Source organism: Eubalaena glacialis, chromosome 11 (assembly GCF_028564815.1).
Source record: "Eubalaena glacialis isolate mEubGla1 chromosome 11, mEubGla1.1.hap2.+ XY, whole genome shotgun sequence".
NCBI lineage: Eukaryota > Metazoa > Chordata > Mammalia > Artiodactyla > Balaenidae > Eubalaena > Eubalaena glacialis.
Window position 1 is genome coordinate 106891849 of NC_083726.1, and position 18757 is coordinate 106910605.

Sequence of the window (18757 nt, forward strand, 5' to 3'; positions counted from 1 at the left end):
CTAAATGGTGATGCTGATAAATACTGTCAGTTAGCTGGTAAACAGTGATATGAATTTGCTGCAGCATGAAACATTCTGATTCAGATATATTAGAAAGATTTTAGATAAAATAGAAAAAAATTTAAGAACTTCAACTATATCCTAAAATTTGATCTAGTCAAACTTATTCCATATTATACTCAGTTGCTCTAATATACAACGGATCTATGCTAAATTAACAACAGAATATGACTGGTCTAAATACATAAATTTATTTTCCCCCTTACCTTCCTTTCTTTGGGAAAAGGAAAAAGGAAATATTACTCTGTCTACTCAGAGAGCAAGGAGACCAGCAGAACAGATGAAGGGGGACTGAGCTCACGGACTCTTCCACCCGCTTCTGTTCTCTCTCAGCCTGTACGTTGTCCTTATAGGTGAGTGAGAGATGCTAGGATTTCAGCATGCTGCTTCTTAACTGGAATGGGGCAAGAAATGCTCCAGCTGTTTTAATCAGTGACGTTTATTAACATGCTTCAAGTGGCCAAAGCGTGCAACCAGCACAATACCCAAAGCAATCAGAACATTCCTTTTTAAGACCAAGGAATTTTTCTCTCGGTTTGATCTACTCCAAAATACCAAATAGATAGGTTTAGGAATAAACTGAAATAAACCGTAATTTACTTTCACCCCAAATTACACATCGGCTACCTGAGGACAAAGTCACTGCTCTTGTAAAGATACTGAAGGGAAGGGGAGTAGCTCAAATGAGCCTGTAATTTAAAATCACAACCAGAGAAGAAACACTTCAAGCACAATGGGGACATTCCTCTGAAGAGCCACATTCATTTGGAATGTTTGTTTTGAAAACAACTCTTCTGGGGAATTCAAAAGGTACTGAACAAAAAGCAACGTAGAGTAAGTCTTGGGCTGTTTTGCAAAATAAAAATATACATTTGAGTAGACCAGATGGCAAAAACATACCCATTACAATCTGAACACTGTATTTAAAAAACTTAAATTCTGAAGGCCTGAATATTAACGATCTTTATCTATATTTGTGATCCTAAAAAGACATTAAATACTCTTAAACCCCCAGTCCTCCAAAACACAGAGAGGCCCAACAGACTGGGCTAGTGGTATATCAGTTGTCACACAGTACTAGACTAGAGATCTGAGTCTGCGACCTAAGCACAAGAGATCTTCAGGAACTCAGGCTAAGGGGAAGCACTTAATTCAAATGCATGGCCTCAGAGAAGGAGGGAGGTACCTTATCACCTGAAACTATGTGGTCCATCTCACGTTCCACCTCACAGACAAGCTAGACTATGATGCCTCCTCTTAAACTACTTCGTAACAAAACACATACTGTTTGGAAGCCAAATGTTTGCTTCATTAGAGCAAAGAACAATTACAATTTAGCAGCAACAGAGAACACAACTCCTGATTTAACGATGGGAAAGAGAAGAGAGAGGGTTAAAGTGTCCCAATGGGGACATCAAAAGATTCCCAGATCTGAGTGTATCATATTATGAGTGTGATTCCTCAACCATCACTCCATTTGGTAGCCAGGAAGAAAGCAAAGGTAGCTGTGATGGGAACTGGAGGGAACTCCTCTGCCTTCTGCCCCTCCTGCCAGGCCCCCTAGCGACTCTGGCTTCAGTGCTCCACTCCAGAGTGGAGGCACGGCCAGGTCTGAACCGGATGCACACCCACAGTGTGTTTCTCTCTGGCTCAGAATACATTCATAAGGAAACTCTAATCAGGGAAGAAACTAAGTGTTCTGGTTATGGCTACCGCCATTAGATCCACCAGCAATGTGTCCCTCATTTCGTTCCAGATCTCCTGAGGCAGAAACTCCATCTCAGCAGCTAATTTCATCCTATTTTCTTCAGAAAAATTCTCCAAATTAGGTGATTACACAACGAAATGTGTGTGAACATTCACTCCTGCCCTCCCCATATACATATATAGACATACAATAGAAACACACTGTATGGGTTGTCAAGACGATATATGCTACTGAAATGCCTAACAGGTTACTTCTTATTTAAAAATAAAGTTTGACTAATTCTCCAAGTACAGATTAGGCCCTAGCAAACCTGTATAAATACAGTTTGAAAAGACAGCAACAAAAGTTTTAAATAGAGGCTATCTTAAGGGCTTTCTTGATGGATTTTGTTAATGTGTACATTATTTAAAACGGGCATATCATTATGGATTATAAAAATAGAAATGTATATATTTGTTAATACATATTCACAGCTTATGCTGGAATGGCTCACAGGAGAAATGGTTCATGCAGAAAATAAACATTACTCAAGTAAATATAAAGAAATAAGATTAGGTCCATAAAGGCTGAGAACTTATAGTCAGTAATCAGCCCATTTGGTTTCTCTTTGTAGGGCAATCAAAAACATGAAAGGAAGTGACACCTAAACACACATACACATACAATTACATGAATTACATGGAAAGAATATAAATTAACCAATAAAGCAATGTGGAGTTGAGGTGCAAAAAATATAATCTTCACTCATTCTCTCTACTGTGCTTTCAAGCATTGAAACATGTTAAATGCCATGGGTGGCAATACCAACCAGAACAGGTCTGAATGTTTGTAAATTTTCTAAGTGTTGAAAATTAAAGCAAAATCCTTTCAGATCTATGATCACACATTTTGGTAGAAACTGCAAATTTACAGAGATGACTGAGCAGTAGGTAGTAAATGGAGCCAAGAAGTACAATCTTGCCTATTCATCCTCCATAAGAATCAGAATATTGGCTTCAATCACTGACTCATCATTTTATATGCTCTTCACCCTGAAAAATAAAGTTACCAATGTAAGAATGCTTTTATTTATTTATTTATTTTTAAAAATTAATTAATTAATTTATTTATTTATTTTGGGCTGCGTTGGGTCTTCGTTGCTGCGCGCGGACTTTCTCTAGTTGCGGTGAGCGGGGCCTACTCTTCCTTGCGGTACACAGGCTTCTCATCACAGTGGCTTCTCTTGTTGCGGAGCATGGGCTCCAGGTGCGCGGGCTTCAGTAGTGGCATGGGGGCTCAGTAGTTGTGGCTTGTGGGCTCTAGAGCGCAGGCTCAGTAGTTGTGGCGCACGGGCTTAGTTGCTCCGTGGCATGTGGGATCTTCCCGGACCAGGGCTCGAAGCTGTGTCCCCTGCACTGGCAGGTGGATTCTTAAGCACTGCACCACCAGGCACAGGGAAGTCTCAAGAATGCTTTTAAAGTCAATGAAGTTTGGTTAATCTGTTTTAAAATGCATGCATTTTTTTTAAAATTTAGTATCTAAGGGAAGGCTATTTTCAAATACAGACTGAAAGAAAACTGAACTGATTCGGCTTTTTTTCATTAATTGAATTTAGATTAAGGCAAATGTTACCTCATCTAATAAAAATTATAAAAAGCCAATCCTTCAGTTTTATAAAAAATTTTTTAAAAGATAAAAAGTTTGGAACATTTCCTTATAACAATTTTCAAGTGCTCCCAAAGCAATCACAATGATGAAGAAATCAACATATGGCATCTTCATTCTAAAACCTTAACAGTCTTTCCAACAAATGGTGCTGAGACAACTGTATATTCACATGCAAAAGAATTAAGCTGGACTTCTATCTCACACCATATAGAAAAATTAACTCAATAGATCAATGATCTAAATATAAGGCCTAAAACCATAAAACTCTTAGGAGACAACACAGGGCAAATCTTCATGACCTTCGATTTGGCAATGGATTGTTAGATATGGTACCCAAAGCGTGAACAACAAAATTAAAAATAGATAAAATGGTCTTCCTCAAAATTAAAGTCTTTTGTACACCAAAGGACACTATCAAGAAAGTGAAAAAACCTACAGAATGGGAGAAATATGTGTAATATATCTGATAAAGGTCTAGAATCCAGAATATATAAAGAACTCTTAAAATTCAACAACAATGAAAGACAACTCAATTAAAACACGGGCAAGGGACATAAAGAGACATTTTTTCAAAGAAGACATACAAATGGCCAACAAGCACATGAAGTTGCTCAATGTCATTAGTCATTAGGGAAATGTAAATCAAAACCACAATCACATGCCACTTCACTAGGAAGGCTACAGTTCTCAAAAATGGAAAATAAGAAGTGTTGGCAAGACACAGAGAAATGGGAAACTTCATATACTATGGTGGTAATGTAAAATATTTCAGCCACTGTGGAAAACAATTTGTGGTTCCTCTAAAAGTTAAATATAGGGACTTCCCTGGTGGTCGAGTGGGTAAGACTCCATGCTCCCAATGCAGGGGGCCTGGGTTTCATCCCTGGTCGGGGAACTAGATCCCACAGACATGATGCAACTAAGAAGTAAGCATGCCGCAACTAAGACCCGGCACAGCCGAAATAAATAAAAATAAATAAATATTTTAAAAAATAAATAAAAGTTAAATATAGAATTACCATATGACCCGGCAATTCCACTTCTAGGTATATACCCAAAACAACTGAAAACAGGTACTCAAATACGTACTTGTACATGCATGTTTATAGTAGCGCTGTTCGCAACAGTGAAAGGTAGAAACAAATATCCATCAATGGATAAATGGATAACAAATTGTGGTATACATATACAATGGAATATTATGCAGTCATAAAATGGAATGAAGTACTGATACATGCTACAAGGTGGATGAACCTTGAAAACATTATGCTAGGTCAAAGAAGCCAGACACAAAAAGTCACACACTGTGTGATTCCATTTATATGAAATATCCAGAGGAGGTAAATCCATAGAGACAGAATGCAGATTCATAGTTAACAGGGGCTGGAGGGAGCGGGTAATAGCAAGCAACCTGCTAATGCATTTGGAGTTTCCTTTTGGGGTGATAAAATGTTTTCTAACCAGACGGAGGTGGTAGTTGTACAACACTGTGAATGTACTAAATGCCTCTGAATTGTGACTTTAAAATGATTAATTTTATGTTACGTGAATTTCTCCTTAATTAAAAAAAAATCCTTACAGGTGATGGGCTACTGTACGAGATAGAGCCTGAACTAGGTGAGGACAGGTTCTACCATTATAGCTGTGTGACCTTGGGCACCTTACCAAGCAGCACCTGTGCTATTTCTTCATCTATAAAGTAAAAAGTACAATTATACTTAACACAATTACTGGAGGAAATAATTACGATAAACGTAAGTGAAAGTACTTTGTAAATCAAAATCAAAATAAAAGGTATTGTTATTATTAACAGTAACTAGGGAATTCCCTGGCCGTCCGGGGGTTAGGACTTGGCGCTTTCACTGCCGAGGGTGCAGGTTCAATCCCTGGTCGGGGAACTAAGATCCCGCAAGCCGTGCAGTGCGGCCAAAAAGTAACTAGAATGGTACACTCTCACTTATTGACTGAGTCTACTTTAAAATTTTTCCATGAATTTATCAGTTGCTCTTTATAGACCCCATGTATTAACGCATTTCAATATTTAGAATCTAACGCCACTTCACTTGCTTATTAGTGTATTACAAATGACATCAACATTTTATTTTATTTGAAGACACAGCAAGGAAAGTGGTCAGCAGAAAGCCTACTTTCAGTCACTCTTCTAAAGATAAACTCTCCCACGTACTGTACTCACAGGAATTGCTGTTAGCATCTGTCTTCCCAACTTTCATGTGCCTGCTTGAGTTCTGCTGAGATTTGTTCTGCTCTTCTCCAGTGAGTAGGGCCTTTATTTCAGAAGGGATTTTCCCTTGGTCCATTGCCATGCACCACTGCTTGTACTGAAATATGTAAAATATATCTAAATGAAATTTTACTAGTCAGAGTTCAGCAACCACAGGTGGAAATCCTAGACATAAGAACTCCCGTAACTAGAGGTCACATTGGCTGCTGGGAATCCCACCTTCTGTTGTATTCCTGTTTATAACCTAGGACATGGATGAGGCCTGCTATCTTCAGAAGAGGGTGAAAAACTACTGCTGAATCTTCTTGTGATGGGCTGGAGTAGTGCTCAGATTAAAAAGGGCCCTCTGGCTAAAAGAATATCCCCCCATGGAGTGCCACTCATTAGAATTCATCTCTTTTTGCTGACAGTCACGTTATTATTTCTACTCCTAAAATAAGTAATTTTGTAACTTCCTTTCTCTATTTCATAAATAATCACTAAACATCTACTTTCTACCAGAGTGTGTACTATGGACTTTGGGGGATAAAAGATTAATCAGTCCAAAGATTACGTCCTCCAGTGGCTTACAGTGCAGAAGGTGAAAAATAATTTACAAGTCAAATTCAACGTATTAAAAAGTCTACTGAATAGTGTACATTTGGACTCTCTTCATGACCCAACTTAATTTTCTTACCTTCTAAAAAGCTGGGGGTAGCCTGTCCCAGTTTTGTAATGATCATGTTAGTATTCTCTCTCTCTTTTCCAACCTATCACCTCCTCCCCTGAGCTCACAGTACTAACGGGGTTTCTATTCCCTTTTACCTATTCTCTTTTATATGTCTACAGCTACTACCTAAAGTCTGAATGAATGAATGAATGAATAAAACCAGGCCAAATAGTATCACACTATGCACATTGCTACATACTGTTATACTGCTTTTTCCACTTAGCAATATCTTGTAAGTGTCTTTCTACATCAGTAAATATACATGTGCACTGTGATTTTCATGGGCTGCAAAGTAGTCCAATACATGAATGTAGTATAATTTAACCAATCCCCTACTGTTGAACATTTTGGTTATTTTCTATTTTTTTTTTCTGTCATAAACAATCCCTTAAAGGTATAGTCACTTTCCACTCCCACCAGCAATGTATGGAAATGCTTATTTGCCTATGTGCTGGCTAACAGATTAATATGCTTTCCCGTGTTTGTCAACTGGATAGCTAAAAACTGGTATCTTCATGTTCAAATATAGCTTAGGTTGATTGTTTCATGCGTTTATTGACAGAATTTCTTACCATTTCCAGTTCCTCTCTGAGGGCACAAATGGCTCTTTCCCGACTGGATACCAACTCTTCCAAATACTGATATCTCAGTTTTTTTCTGGCTCGGCATTCTCTTGCACTCTGCCGGCTCCTCTCGAGCTTTGCCTTCAAGTCAATTTTGGCTGGCTTTCGACCACGTTTGCCGGGCTTCTTCACTTTACCTCCAACCACCTTCAGCAAAAGAGAGAAGCAGTTAATTTTTTTCCTAGTTCTGGGTCTAGGAAAGTGACTGCGGCTGCATATTAGCAAGGAAAACATTTACAAATAACAAATAAATGGAGCCTGTGGAACTAAGAAAGCATAATCCCATCAAACGCCTTATGATTCTTTGCTTCATAATTTCTTTTTCTGATACTTTTGATACCATGAATGTGAGAGAAGGAATAATATAAGTTTTCATTATTTCTTCAGTAATAAACTTTTTTTAATAATAAACTTTACAGAGCTTAACAGTAAACTTTATGAACCATATGTAGCTAGATAATAAAAAACTAAAAGATTGCCATTAAATATTTTGTTCACATAGAATTTTTATTGACTTAAGTAATAAGTAAAAAAAAAATATTGAAAATTGTAAGTTCAGTATGATCTCAATCTTATAAAACAACACATAGAAGAAAGGATCGTAAAAGGTCAGTGGCAGGGAGGAGTCAAGATGGCAGTGTGGGAAGACGCAGGGTTAGTATCTCCCCACAACTAGGGCGCCTGACGGCCGCTGGTGAGGGAAGACTCTGACCCCCAAGGAGACGGGAGGAACCCCAAAGTGAACCGGTAGGACATAGGGGAACCGAGGGGGTAGGAGAAGTGAAGGCCAGACAGGATCAGCGCCCCTGAGGCCAGGGAGATCAGGAGAGGCAGGCGGGAGAGACTCTTCCAAGAAGAGCAGGAGAGGAGCGGAGGGCCATCGCCCTGCCCACTCGGGCCCAGGGAGCCTGCTGGGCTCCCAGGTGAGGTCCCCTGCCCTCTGAGACTGGGGTGGGGGGCATGCCTGGGCCCCTTCTGTTCCTTGAGCCTAAGCCCCACCCCCAACAGCGCCCAGGGCCTTTTCCAGCCCTGTGGGTCCTGAGCATTAGCCCCGCCCACCACCCAAAACTCGCCCTTGTTTAGGCCCCGCCCTCCACAGCCAAGGCCTCCCCCCCCCCTTTTTTTTTTCCCTTTCCCTCCTTCTCTTTTACTATTGTGGTACTGATATACCTTCCGGTTATTGACATATCTATATTTTTACTTTTACATTCTTTCTAACATATCTGTTAGTTTCCTAGTCTAATTTTATTTTTTACTTTATTATTTTTCTTCTTTTTTTTTTCTTGCCACCCCACGTGGCTTGCGGGATCTTGATTTGTGAGCCCAGAGTCGGGGGGAAGCTCCTGCGGTGGGAGCTCCGAGTCCGAACCACTGGACTAACAGAGAACCTCAGACCCCAGGGAATACTCATTGGAGTGAGGTCTCACAGAGTTCCTCATCTCAGCACCAAGACCCAGCTCTACCCAATAGCCTACAAGCTCCAGTGTTGGACGCCTCAGGCCAAACAACCAGTAAGACAAGAACACAATCCCACACATTAAAAAAAAAAAATGAGATGGCACAAAAATATGTCACAGATGAAGGAGCAAGGTAAAAACCTACAAGACCAAATAAATGAAGAGGAAATAGGCAATCTACCTGAAAAAAAATTCAGAGTAACGATAGTAAAGATGATCCAGAATCTCGGAAATAGAATGGAAGCACAGACTGAGAAAATACAAGAAATGTTTAACAAAGATCTAGAAGAACTAAAGACCAAACACAGATGAACAACACAATAACTGAAATGAAAAATGCACTAGAAGGAATCAATAACAGAATAACTGAGGCAGAAGAACGAATAAATGAACTGGAAGACAAAATGGTAGAAATAACTGCCGAGGAGCAGAATAAAGAAAAAAGAATGAAAAGAATTGAAGACAATCTCAGAGACCTCTGGGATAACACTAAACACACCAACATTCGAATTATAGGGGTCCCAGAAGAAGAAGAGAAAAAGAAAGAGTCTGAGAAAATATTTGAAGAGATTATAGTTGAAAACTTCCCTAACAGGGAAAGGAAATGGTCGCCCAAGTCCAGGAAGTACAGAGAGTCCCATACAGGATAAACCCTAGGAAAAATATACCAAGACACAAATTAATCGAACTAACAAAAATTAAATTCAAAGAAAAAATATTAAAAGCAGCAAGGGAAAAACAAAAAATAACATACAAAGGAATCCCCATAAGGTTATCAGCTGATTTTTTAGCGGAAACTCTGCAGGCCAGAAGGGAGTGGCAGGATATACTTAAAGTGATGAAAGAGAAAAATCTACAACCAAGATTACTCTACCCAGCAAGGATCTCATTCAGATTCGATGGAGAAGTCAAAAGCTTTTCAGACAAGCAAAAGCTAAGAGAATTCAGCACCACCAAACCAGCTTTACAACAAATGCTAAAGAAACTTCTCTAAGCAGGAAACACAAGAGAAGAAAAAGACCCACAAAAACTAACCCAGAACAATTAAGTAAATGGTAATAGGAACATACATATCAATAATAACCTTGAATGTAAATGGATTAAATGCCCCAACCAAAAGACACAGACTGGCCGAATGGATACAAAAACAAGACCCATATATATGCTGTCTACAAGAGACTCACTTCAGACCTAGGGACACATACAGACTGAAAGTGAACGGTTGGAAAAAGATATTCCATGCAAATGGAAATCAAAAGAAGGCTGGAGTAGCAATACTCGTATCAGATAAAATAGACTTTAAAAAAGACTGTTACAAGAGATAAGGAGGGACACTACCTAATGATCAAAGGATCAATCCAAGAAGAAAATATAACAATTATAAATGTTTATGCACCCAACACAGAAGCATCCCAATACATAAGGCAAATGCTAACAACCAGGAAAGGAGAAATTGACAGTAACACAATAATAGTAGGGGACTTTAAAACCCCACTTACACCAATGGACAGATCATCCAAACAGAAAATAATACGGAAACACAAACTTTAAATGACACAACAGACAAGAGAGATCTAATTGATACTAAATAACCAAGAGATCACTGAAGAAATCGAAGAAGAAATTAAAAAATACATAGAAACAAATGACAACGAAAACACGTCAACCCAAAACCTATGGGATGCAGCAAAAGCAGTTCTAAGAGGGAAGTTGATAGCAATTCAATCTCACCTCAAGAAACAAGAAAAATCTCAAATAAACAATCTAACCCTACACTTAACTAGAGAAAGAAGAACAAAGAAAACCCAAAGTCAGTAGAAGGAAAGAACCCATAAAGATCAGAGCAGAAATAAATGAAATAGAAACGAAGAAAACAATAGCAAAGATCAATAAAACTAAAAGCTGGTTCTTTGAGAAGATAAACAAAACTGATAAACCCTTAGCCAGACTCATCAAGAAAAAAAGGGAGAGGACGCAAATCAATAAAATTAGAAATGAAAAAGGAAAAATCACAAATGACACTGCAGAAATACAAAAGATTATAAGAGACTACTACAAACAACTATATGCCAATAAAATGGACAACCACAAAGAAATGGACAAATTCTTGGAAAGGTACAATTTTCCAACAGTGAACCAGGAAGAATTAGAAAATATAAACAGACCTATCACAAGTAATGAAATTGAAACTGTAATTAAAAATCTTCCAACAAACAAAAGTCCAGGACCAGATGGCTTCACAGGCGAATTCTATCAAATATTTAGAGAATAGCTAACACCGATCCTTCTCAAACTCTTCCAAAAAATTGCAGAGGGAGAAACACTCCCAAATTCATTCTATGAAGCCACCATCACCCTGATAGCCAAACCAGAAAAAGATACCACAAAAAAAGAAAATTATAGACCAATATCACTGATGAACATAGATGCAAAAATCCTGAACAAGATACTAGCAAACAGAATCCAACAGCACATTAAAAGGATCATACACCATGATCAAGTGGGATTTATCTCAGGGATGCAAGGATTCTTCCATATATGCAAATCTATCAATGTGATGCACCACATTAACAAATCAAGGAATAAAAACTATATGATCATCTCAATAGATGCAGAAAAAGCTTTTGACAAAATTCAACACCCATTTATGATAAAAACTCTCCAGAAAGTGGGCATAGAGGGAACCTACCTCAACATAATAAAGGCCATATATGACAAACCCACAGCAAGCATCACACTCAATGGTGAAAAACTGAAAGCATTTCCACTAGGATCAGGAACAAGACAAGGATGTCCACTCTTGCCACTCTTATTCAACATAATTTTGGAAGTCCTAGCACAGCAATCAGAGAAGAAAAATAAATAAAAGGAATACAAATTGGAAAAGAAGACGTAAAACTGTCACTATTTGCCGATGAGATGATACTGTACATAGAAAATCCTGAAGATGCCACCAGAAAACTACTAGAACTAATCAATGAATCTGGTAAGGTTGCAGGATACAAAATTAATGCACAGAAATCTCTGGCATTCCTATACACCAGCAACAAAAAATCAGAAAGAGAAATTAAGGAAACACTCCCATTTACCACTGCAACAAAAAGAATAATATATCTAGGAATAAACCTGCTTAAGGAGGCGAAAGATTTGTACTCAGAAAACTATAAAACACTGATGAAAGAAATCAAAGATGACATAAACAGATGGAGAAATATACCATGTTCTTGGGTTGGAAGAATCAATATTATGAAAATGACTACACTACCGAAAGCAATCTACAGATTCAATGCAATCCCTATCAAACTACCAATGGCATTCTTCACAGAATTAGAACAAAAAATCTTACAATTCGTATGGAAACACAAAAGACCTCGAATAGCCAAAGCAATCTTGATAAAGAAAAATGGAGTTGGAGGACTCCCTGACTTCAAACCATACCACAAAGCTACAGTAATCAAGACAGTATGGTACTGGCACAAAAACAGAAATATAGATCAATGGTACAGGATAGAATACCCAGAGATAAACCCACGCACATATGGGCACCTAATTTACAACAAAGGAGTCAAGAACATACAACGGAGAAAAGACAGCCTCTTCAATAAGTGGTGCTGGGAAAACTGGACAGCTACATGTAAAAGAATGAAATTAGAACACTCCCTAACACCATACACAAAAATAAACTCCAAATGGATTAAAGACTTAAATGTAAGACCAGACACTATAATACTTTTAGAGGAAAACATAGGAAAAACACTCTTTGACATAAACCACAGCAAGATCTTTTTTGACCCACCTCCTAGAGTTACAGAAATAAAAACAAAAATAAACAAATGGGACTTAATTAAACTTAAAGGCTTTTGCACAGCAAAGGAAACCATAAACAAGACAGAAAGACAACCCTCAGAATGGGAGAAAATATTTGCAAATGAAACAACAGACAAAGGATTAATCTCCAAAATATACAAACAGCTCATGGAACTCAATATCAAAAAAAACAAACAATCCAGTTAAAAATGGAGGAAGATCTAAATAGACATTTCACCAAGGAAGACAGATCGCCAAGAGGCACATGAAAAGATGCTCAACATCACTAATTATTAGAGTAATGCAAATCAAAACTACAATGAGGTATCACCTCACGCCAGTCAGAATGGCCATTATCAAAAAAGCTAGAAACGATAAATGCTGGAAAGGGTGTGGTGAAAAGGGAACCCTCCTATACTGTTGGTGGGAATGTAAATTGATACAGCCACTATGGAGAACAGTATGGAGGTTCCTTAAAAAACTAAAAATAGAACTACCATACGACCAAGCAATTCCACCCCTGGGCATATACTCTGAGAAAACCATAATTCAAAAACAGACATGCACCACAATATCACTGCAGCACTATCTACAATAGCCAAGACATGGAACCAACCTAGATGTCCATCAACAGATGAATGGATGAAGAAGATGTGGCACATATATACAATAGAATATTACTCAGCCAGAAAAAGAAATGAAACTGAGTTACCTGTAGTGAGGTGGATGGACCTAGAGTCTGTCATACAGAGTGAAGTAAGTCAGAAAGAGGAAAACAAATACCGTACGCTAACACATATATGGAATCTAAAAAAAAAAAAAAAAAAAAAAGAGTGGTACTGATGAAGCTAGTTGCAGGGCAGGAATAAAGAGGTAGACATAGAGAATGGACTTGATGACATGGGGTGGGAGGGCGAAGTGAGAGCAGCATCGACATATACACTACCGAATGTAAAATAGTTGGCTAGTGGGAAGCAGCAGCATAGCACAGGGAGATCGGCTCGGTGCTTTGCAATGACCTAGAGGGGTGGGATAGGAAGGATGGGAGGGAGGCTCAAGAGGGAGGAGTTATGGGGACATATGTATGCATATAGCTGATTCGCTTTGTTGTGCAACAGAAACTAACAAGGTATTGGGAAGCAATTATACTCCAATAAAGATCTATTAAAAAAAAAAAGGTCAGTGAGGATTTCTCTGATAGGTGTGATTATAAAGAGCTTTTTTCTCATCTGTATTTTTTTATGATTTTTAAATATTTACAATGAGAAAAACATAAAATTTGTATATAAAATTATGTGTATAAATAAATAAATAAGAATCCTAAACGATTTGGCTATCAATTCCCTCTTCAAATTTGTTGAGCCCAAAGGAACACACAGAAGTCCCTGAAATCTTCAGGATAATTGTCTCCTGCCTTTAGAAGTCTATAATTATAACCCTAGACTGTCTCAGGAGATTTCCACCTGCTCCCACTGGTGTCAGAGACATCTTCTCAATATCCCTGTTATTCATTTACCTGCATAGGCACAGTTTTTTGGTGACTGCCAGAGTAATTTAATCTTCTTCACTGTTTAGCTTTGGAACCTCCCCAAGTTCTTATATAAGATGTAACTATGAGATAAAGATGATGAATTTTAAAATACATGAAACTGAACTTATACATCAAATGAATTTCCTTTAAAGGAGTCACTTTGAAAGGGGTAAGTTTATTCCAATGAATAAGCTTTCCTGGAAGCTGCTTTTGGAGCCAGTTTCTTACAAGCCACAACACAATATTACTTTCGCCGTATTACTTTCGAACGATCCGTTATTCTTTAAATTCCCAATCTGATGGTCCGCTTTGTTTATCTGACGAGGTTCCAAATGATGTCTAGGTCTTTCTGAAAATTACCCTCAGAGAATAAAAATGTCACTACTTTAGTATACTGAAAGGAATATTGTTGAGGCTTTAAAGGCAATTCTAAAAGAGAAGATGCAAAACTCAAACACTGGTAAATCATTGGAATAAATGTAGAAGTCTTACCAGGTAACAAAACTAAAAGGATCAATCTCCATTTGGATATAAAAACTCTAATTTGTTTGTGTGTTTGGAATCACTATTAATACCATAAACCAACAATGCCCAGTACCCTATAAAGATCAGATCTTTACTCGGTATCATGGTTAGGTCAGGAAAACCAAACTTCAAATGTTAATCAGCTACATTTACCAGAAACTGTGTCATAACAAGATGGCTAACCACTGCACCTAGCATTTTATAGGGGGGGCTCTGAAATGAGACTGAATACTCTGAGTCTCTGGAAAAAAATCCTTTCCATCACCATCTTAAAAGCTAGCTGCTTCAGTACTACTCCCAAATTAGTTTTAACTTTTCAAAAACTGGTCTTTCAAAGCTTTCCTATTCTGTATCATCACGTTTTGATTCCAATATAATAATATATACCTCAGGAAATGTTTTTTCAAAATCAAATATATGATTAGCACTTGAAGGATAACTAGTTGATCCAAATATTACTATGGGCTAAATTTTAAATTATGCCTATATTATATCAACTGCACAATTTTAATAAAGTATTTTGAAATCACCCTAGATTAAAACAAAGTGTATTTGCTATTGATACAGTCTTTAAAAAGCAATATATTTATAGCCTAAACTCATGTCTATAGTGAAATAAAAGGTAATCACATCTATTCTTTATGTAGTAAAATGAGTCATCAGTCACATACCACTCACTATAATCCAATACCTTATATACTGCTGTTTTTAATTAATTCAGGAATGGCTGCCTTTGAGAAGCCAGTAAGAGGACACAGTGTACTGCACAGACTTCACTGATTTTTTACACAAACCTAGCATAGTCATAAAAATCAAACAAAAGGTATAACCCTTTGTTTAGTTTTCATGGTAGCAAAATATTTAAACTGGAACTATTTTATTCCTTTTTTTAAATTAGAAAGGCACAGTAAATGAATCCAGGGTTCCTGCATTTTATGTCATCTGTAAAATTATATTTAAGACCACATAACCACCACTTCTCTAGCTTAATTTTTCCTCAGTAATAGCCTGAATTATTGGCTTTTGGTGTCAGCTAAAATCTGATTAGTGTGCCAGTTTTCAAGAAAGTGAAACACATCACAGGATTATTATAAATCTTAAGTAAAATAATGTATGAGAGCACTTTGTTAGAAAAAAAAGGCATATTATACAAATATAGGTTAGTATACTAGTTACCTTAACAACTGAACTTTACATATTTCATGAACCATAAAGATTGGGGAACGGATAAGGAAAGTTAATAAGAAATGAGGAACCAGGGGACTTCCCTGGTAGTCCAGTGGCTAAGACTCCACACTCCCAATGCAGGGGGCCCAGGTTTGATCCCTGGTCAGGGGACTAGATCCCACATGCATGCCACAACTAAGAGTTCACATGCCACAACTAAAGATCCTGCATGCCGCAACTAAGACTCAGCGCAGCCAAAATAAATAAATTAATTAATTAAAAAAAAAAAAAGAAATACACGCTGTATTTAAAAAAAAAGAAAAAAGAAATGAGGAACCAGAAACTAAAACTGAAATCAACCCCACAAATTCCTTAAATATGTCTGAGCCAAAAATTAGTCTTACCAATGTTTCTTAGAATTTTCACAAACTCAGTGATAACCACATTGTCCCCTTGCTCTCTCTTATTCTGTGAGGAAGCACATTAATGTGGCTAAATAAAAGTACTGATTTTTACACACCAACACAAAGGCCAAAAAGAAAACTATGAAAATAATCCCCCAATTTAACTTTTTTTCTGTTGTAGTTTTATTTCTACTGACATAGGGCCACATGAAAATTTAAATAGCTGTTTTTGTAACAAGGTACCTCTTTATCGGGTATCTATTTTACCTCCTCTTCCTCCCGAAAACACATTTGTGAGCTGCAGAGAAAAGGTCCTAAGGGAAACACTCACCAGGCCTGTCTCCCTAACCCACACCACCAAGAAAAGCAACCTGCCAGCCATTGATTTTGTCTTGCCCTGCACAGGGAACTTATTTCACAAAGGTAGGATATTAGAGATGTTAGATTTCAGCAGGGCCTCTGCAATTCTAACTCTGTCTTCATTATATGTTAAAAACGTTAAAGTAAGAATGAAGGTCCTACTTTTCTGTTAACTATCTGTTTTTAACACGTTCTCCTTTGAGATAATAAGCTAAAACTAAAGGTCATGATTTTTAGAAAGTAAGCACCAAGGACTCTGTCATATTTTACCTTAGTACACAATAAGTATTTAATAAATATGACAGATAAAACACAAAAGACATTCCTAAGTAGCCAATGAATCATAGAAGACACCACAAGGGAAATAAGAAAAATACTTTGAGATGAATGAAAAGGAAAACACAATATACCAAAACTTTATGAGATACAGCTTAAGCAGTGCTCAGAAGTAGCCATAAACACCTAAATGAAGAAAGATTTTAAAATCAATAACCTAACTTTCTACCCTAAGAAACTAGAAAAAGAAGAGCAAATTAAACCTAAAACAAGTAGATGGAAAGAAATAATAAATATCAGACTAGAGATAAATAAAACAGAGAATGAAAAACACAGGGAAAATAATATCAATAAAACCAAAAGCTGGTTCTTCAAAAAGACCAACAAAATTGACACACCATTAGCTAGACTGACCAAGAGAAAACATTCAAAATCCTAAACTCAAGACTGAAAGAGAAGACATCACTATTGCCTTTACCAAAGTAAAAATGGTTTCACGGGAATATTATGAAAAATTGCCAAAAAACTAGATAACCTAGTTGAAATGGACAAATGAAATGAACAAATTTCTAGAAAGACACAAAGTAGCAAGACTGACTCAAGAAGAAATAGAAAATCTAAAAAGACCAATGACAAATAAAGAGACTGAAAGAGTAATCAAAAAATTTCCCATAAAGACAAGTCCAGGTGACTTCACTGGTATATTACCAAACATTTAATGAATTAACACTAATTCTTTAAAAACTCTTCCAAAAAGCGGAAGAGGAAAGAACATTTCCCAATTCATCCTATGAGCCAATATTAGCCTAATACCAAAACCAAAGATATCATAAGAAAACTATAGACCAGTATGTCTCACGAATATAGATGGAAAAATCTTCAATAAAATACTAGCAGACTAAATCTAACAGCATATAAAGAGGATTATCTACCATAACTATGCGATTTATCCCAGGAATAAAGGTTGGTCTAACAACTGAAAATCAATTACTGTAATACACCATATCAATAGGAAAAAGAACAAAAATTACATGTTCATCTCAATAGACTCAGAAAAAGCACTTGACAAAATCCAACACCCTGGGGCTTCCCTGGTGGCACAGTGGTTAAGAATCCGCCTGCCAATGCAGGGGACACAGGTTCAAGCCCTGGGGTCCGGGAAGATCCCACATGCTGCGGAGCAACTAAGCCCGTGTGCCACAACTACTGAAGCTCGCATGCCTAGAGTCCGTGCTCTGCAACAGGAGAAGACACCGCAATGAGAAGCCCACGCACCACAACGAAGAGTAGCCCCCACTCGCCGCAACTAGAGAAAGCCTGCGTGCAGCAACGAAGACCCAATGCCAATTAAAAAAAAAAAAAATCCAACACCCTTATATGATTTTAAAATAACCAAAACACTCGAAAAACTAGGAATAGAAGGAAACTGCTTCAACCTGGTAAAGGGCATCTATGAAAAAACCACAGCTAACATCATTTAAAGGTGAAAGATGGAATACTTTCCCTCAAAGATCAGAAACAAAACAAGGATTTTTGTCTTCTCTTGTCACTTCTATTCAACATTGTACTGGAGGTTCTAGCCACAGCAATTAGGCAAGAAAAAGAAAGAGAAAGCATTCAGATTACAAAGGAAAAAGTAAAACTATTTCTATTTGAAGATGATATGATCTTATATACAAAAAATCCTAAGGAATCCACAAAAAAACTATTAGCGCTCATAAATGAGTTGAACAAAGTTGCAAGACACAAGGTGGTCAATATACAAAAATCAGTTGTGTTTCTATATACGATGAACAAGCTGAAAATGAAATTATGAAAACATTCCATTTAGAATATCATCAAAAAGAATAAAATACTTAGGAATAAACTTAATAAAAGAAGTGCAGGGACTTCCCTGGTGGTCCAGTGATTAAGACTCTGCCTTCCAATGCAGTGGACATGGGTTTGATTCCTGGTCAGGGAACTAAGATCCCAAATGCTACGGGGCAACTAAGCCCGCGTGCCACAACTACAGAGCCCATGCACTCTGGAGCCTGCACACCACAACTAGAGAGCCCGCGTGCCGCAACTAGAGAAAAGCCCATACACCACAACGAAAGATATCGCATGCTGCAACAAAGATCCCACGTGCCGCAACTAAGACCCAACTCAGCCTAAAATTAAAAAAAAAAAGTGCAAGACATATACTGAAAGCCACAAAAATCACTGTAAGAAATTAAAGACGACCTAATAAAAAGAAAG

At 37.4% G+C, this 18757-nt stretch overlaps 1 protein-coding gene across 1 annotated transcript in view; it reads right to left on the reverse strand.

Annotated features, from left to right (window-relative positions):
* Positions 1 to 1592: 1592 nt before the first annotated feature.
* Positions 1593 to 18757, reverse strand: part of CREBL2 (cAMP responsive element binding protein like 2) — a 30924-nt gene continuing 13759 nt past the window's right edge. Inside the window, exons 2-4 of the mRNA XM_061205305.1 lie at positions 6939 to 7136; positions 5610 to 5754; positions 1593 to 2799 (exon numbers count right to left, since the gene is read on the reverse strand). Of these exons, the coding sequence (XP_061061288.1) occupies positions 2795 to 2799; positions 5610 to 5754; positions 6939 to 7136 (348 nt within the window). The 3' untranslated portion in view covers positions 1593 to 2794. The remainder of the gene's footprint in view (positions 2800 to 5609; positions 5755 to 6938; positions 7137 to 18757) is intronic.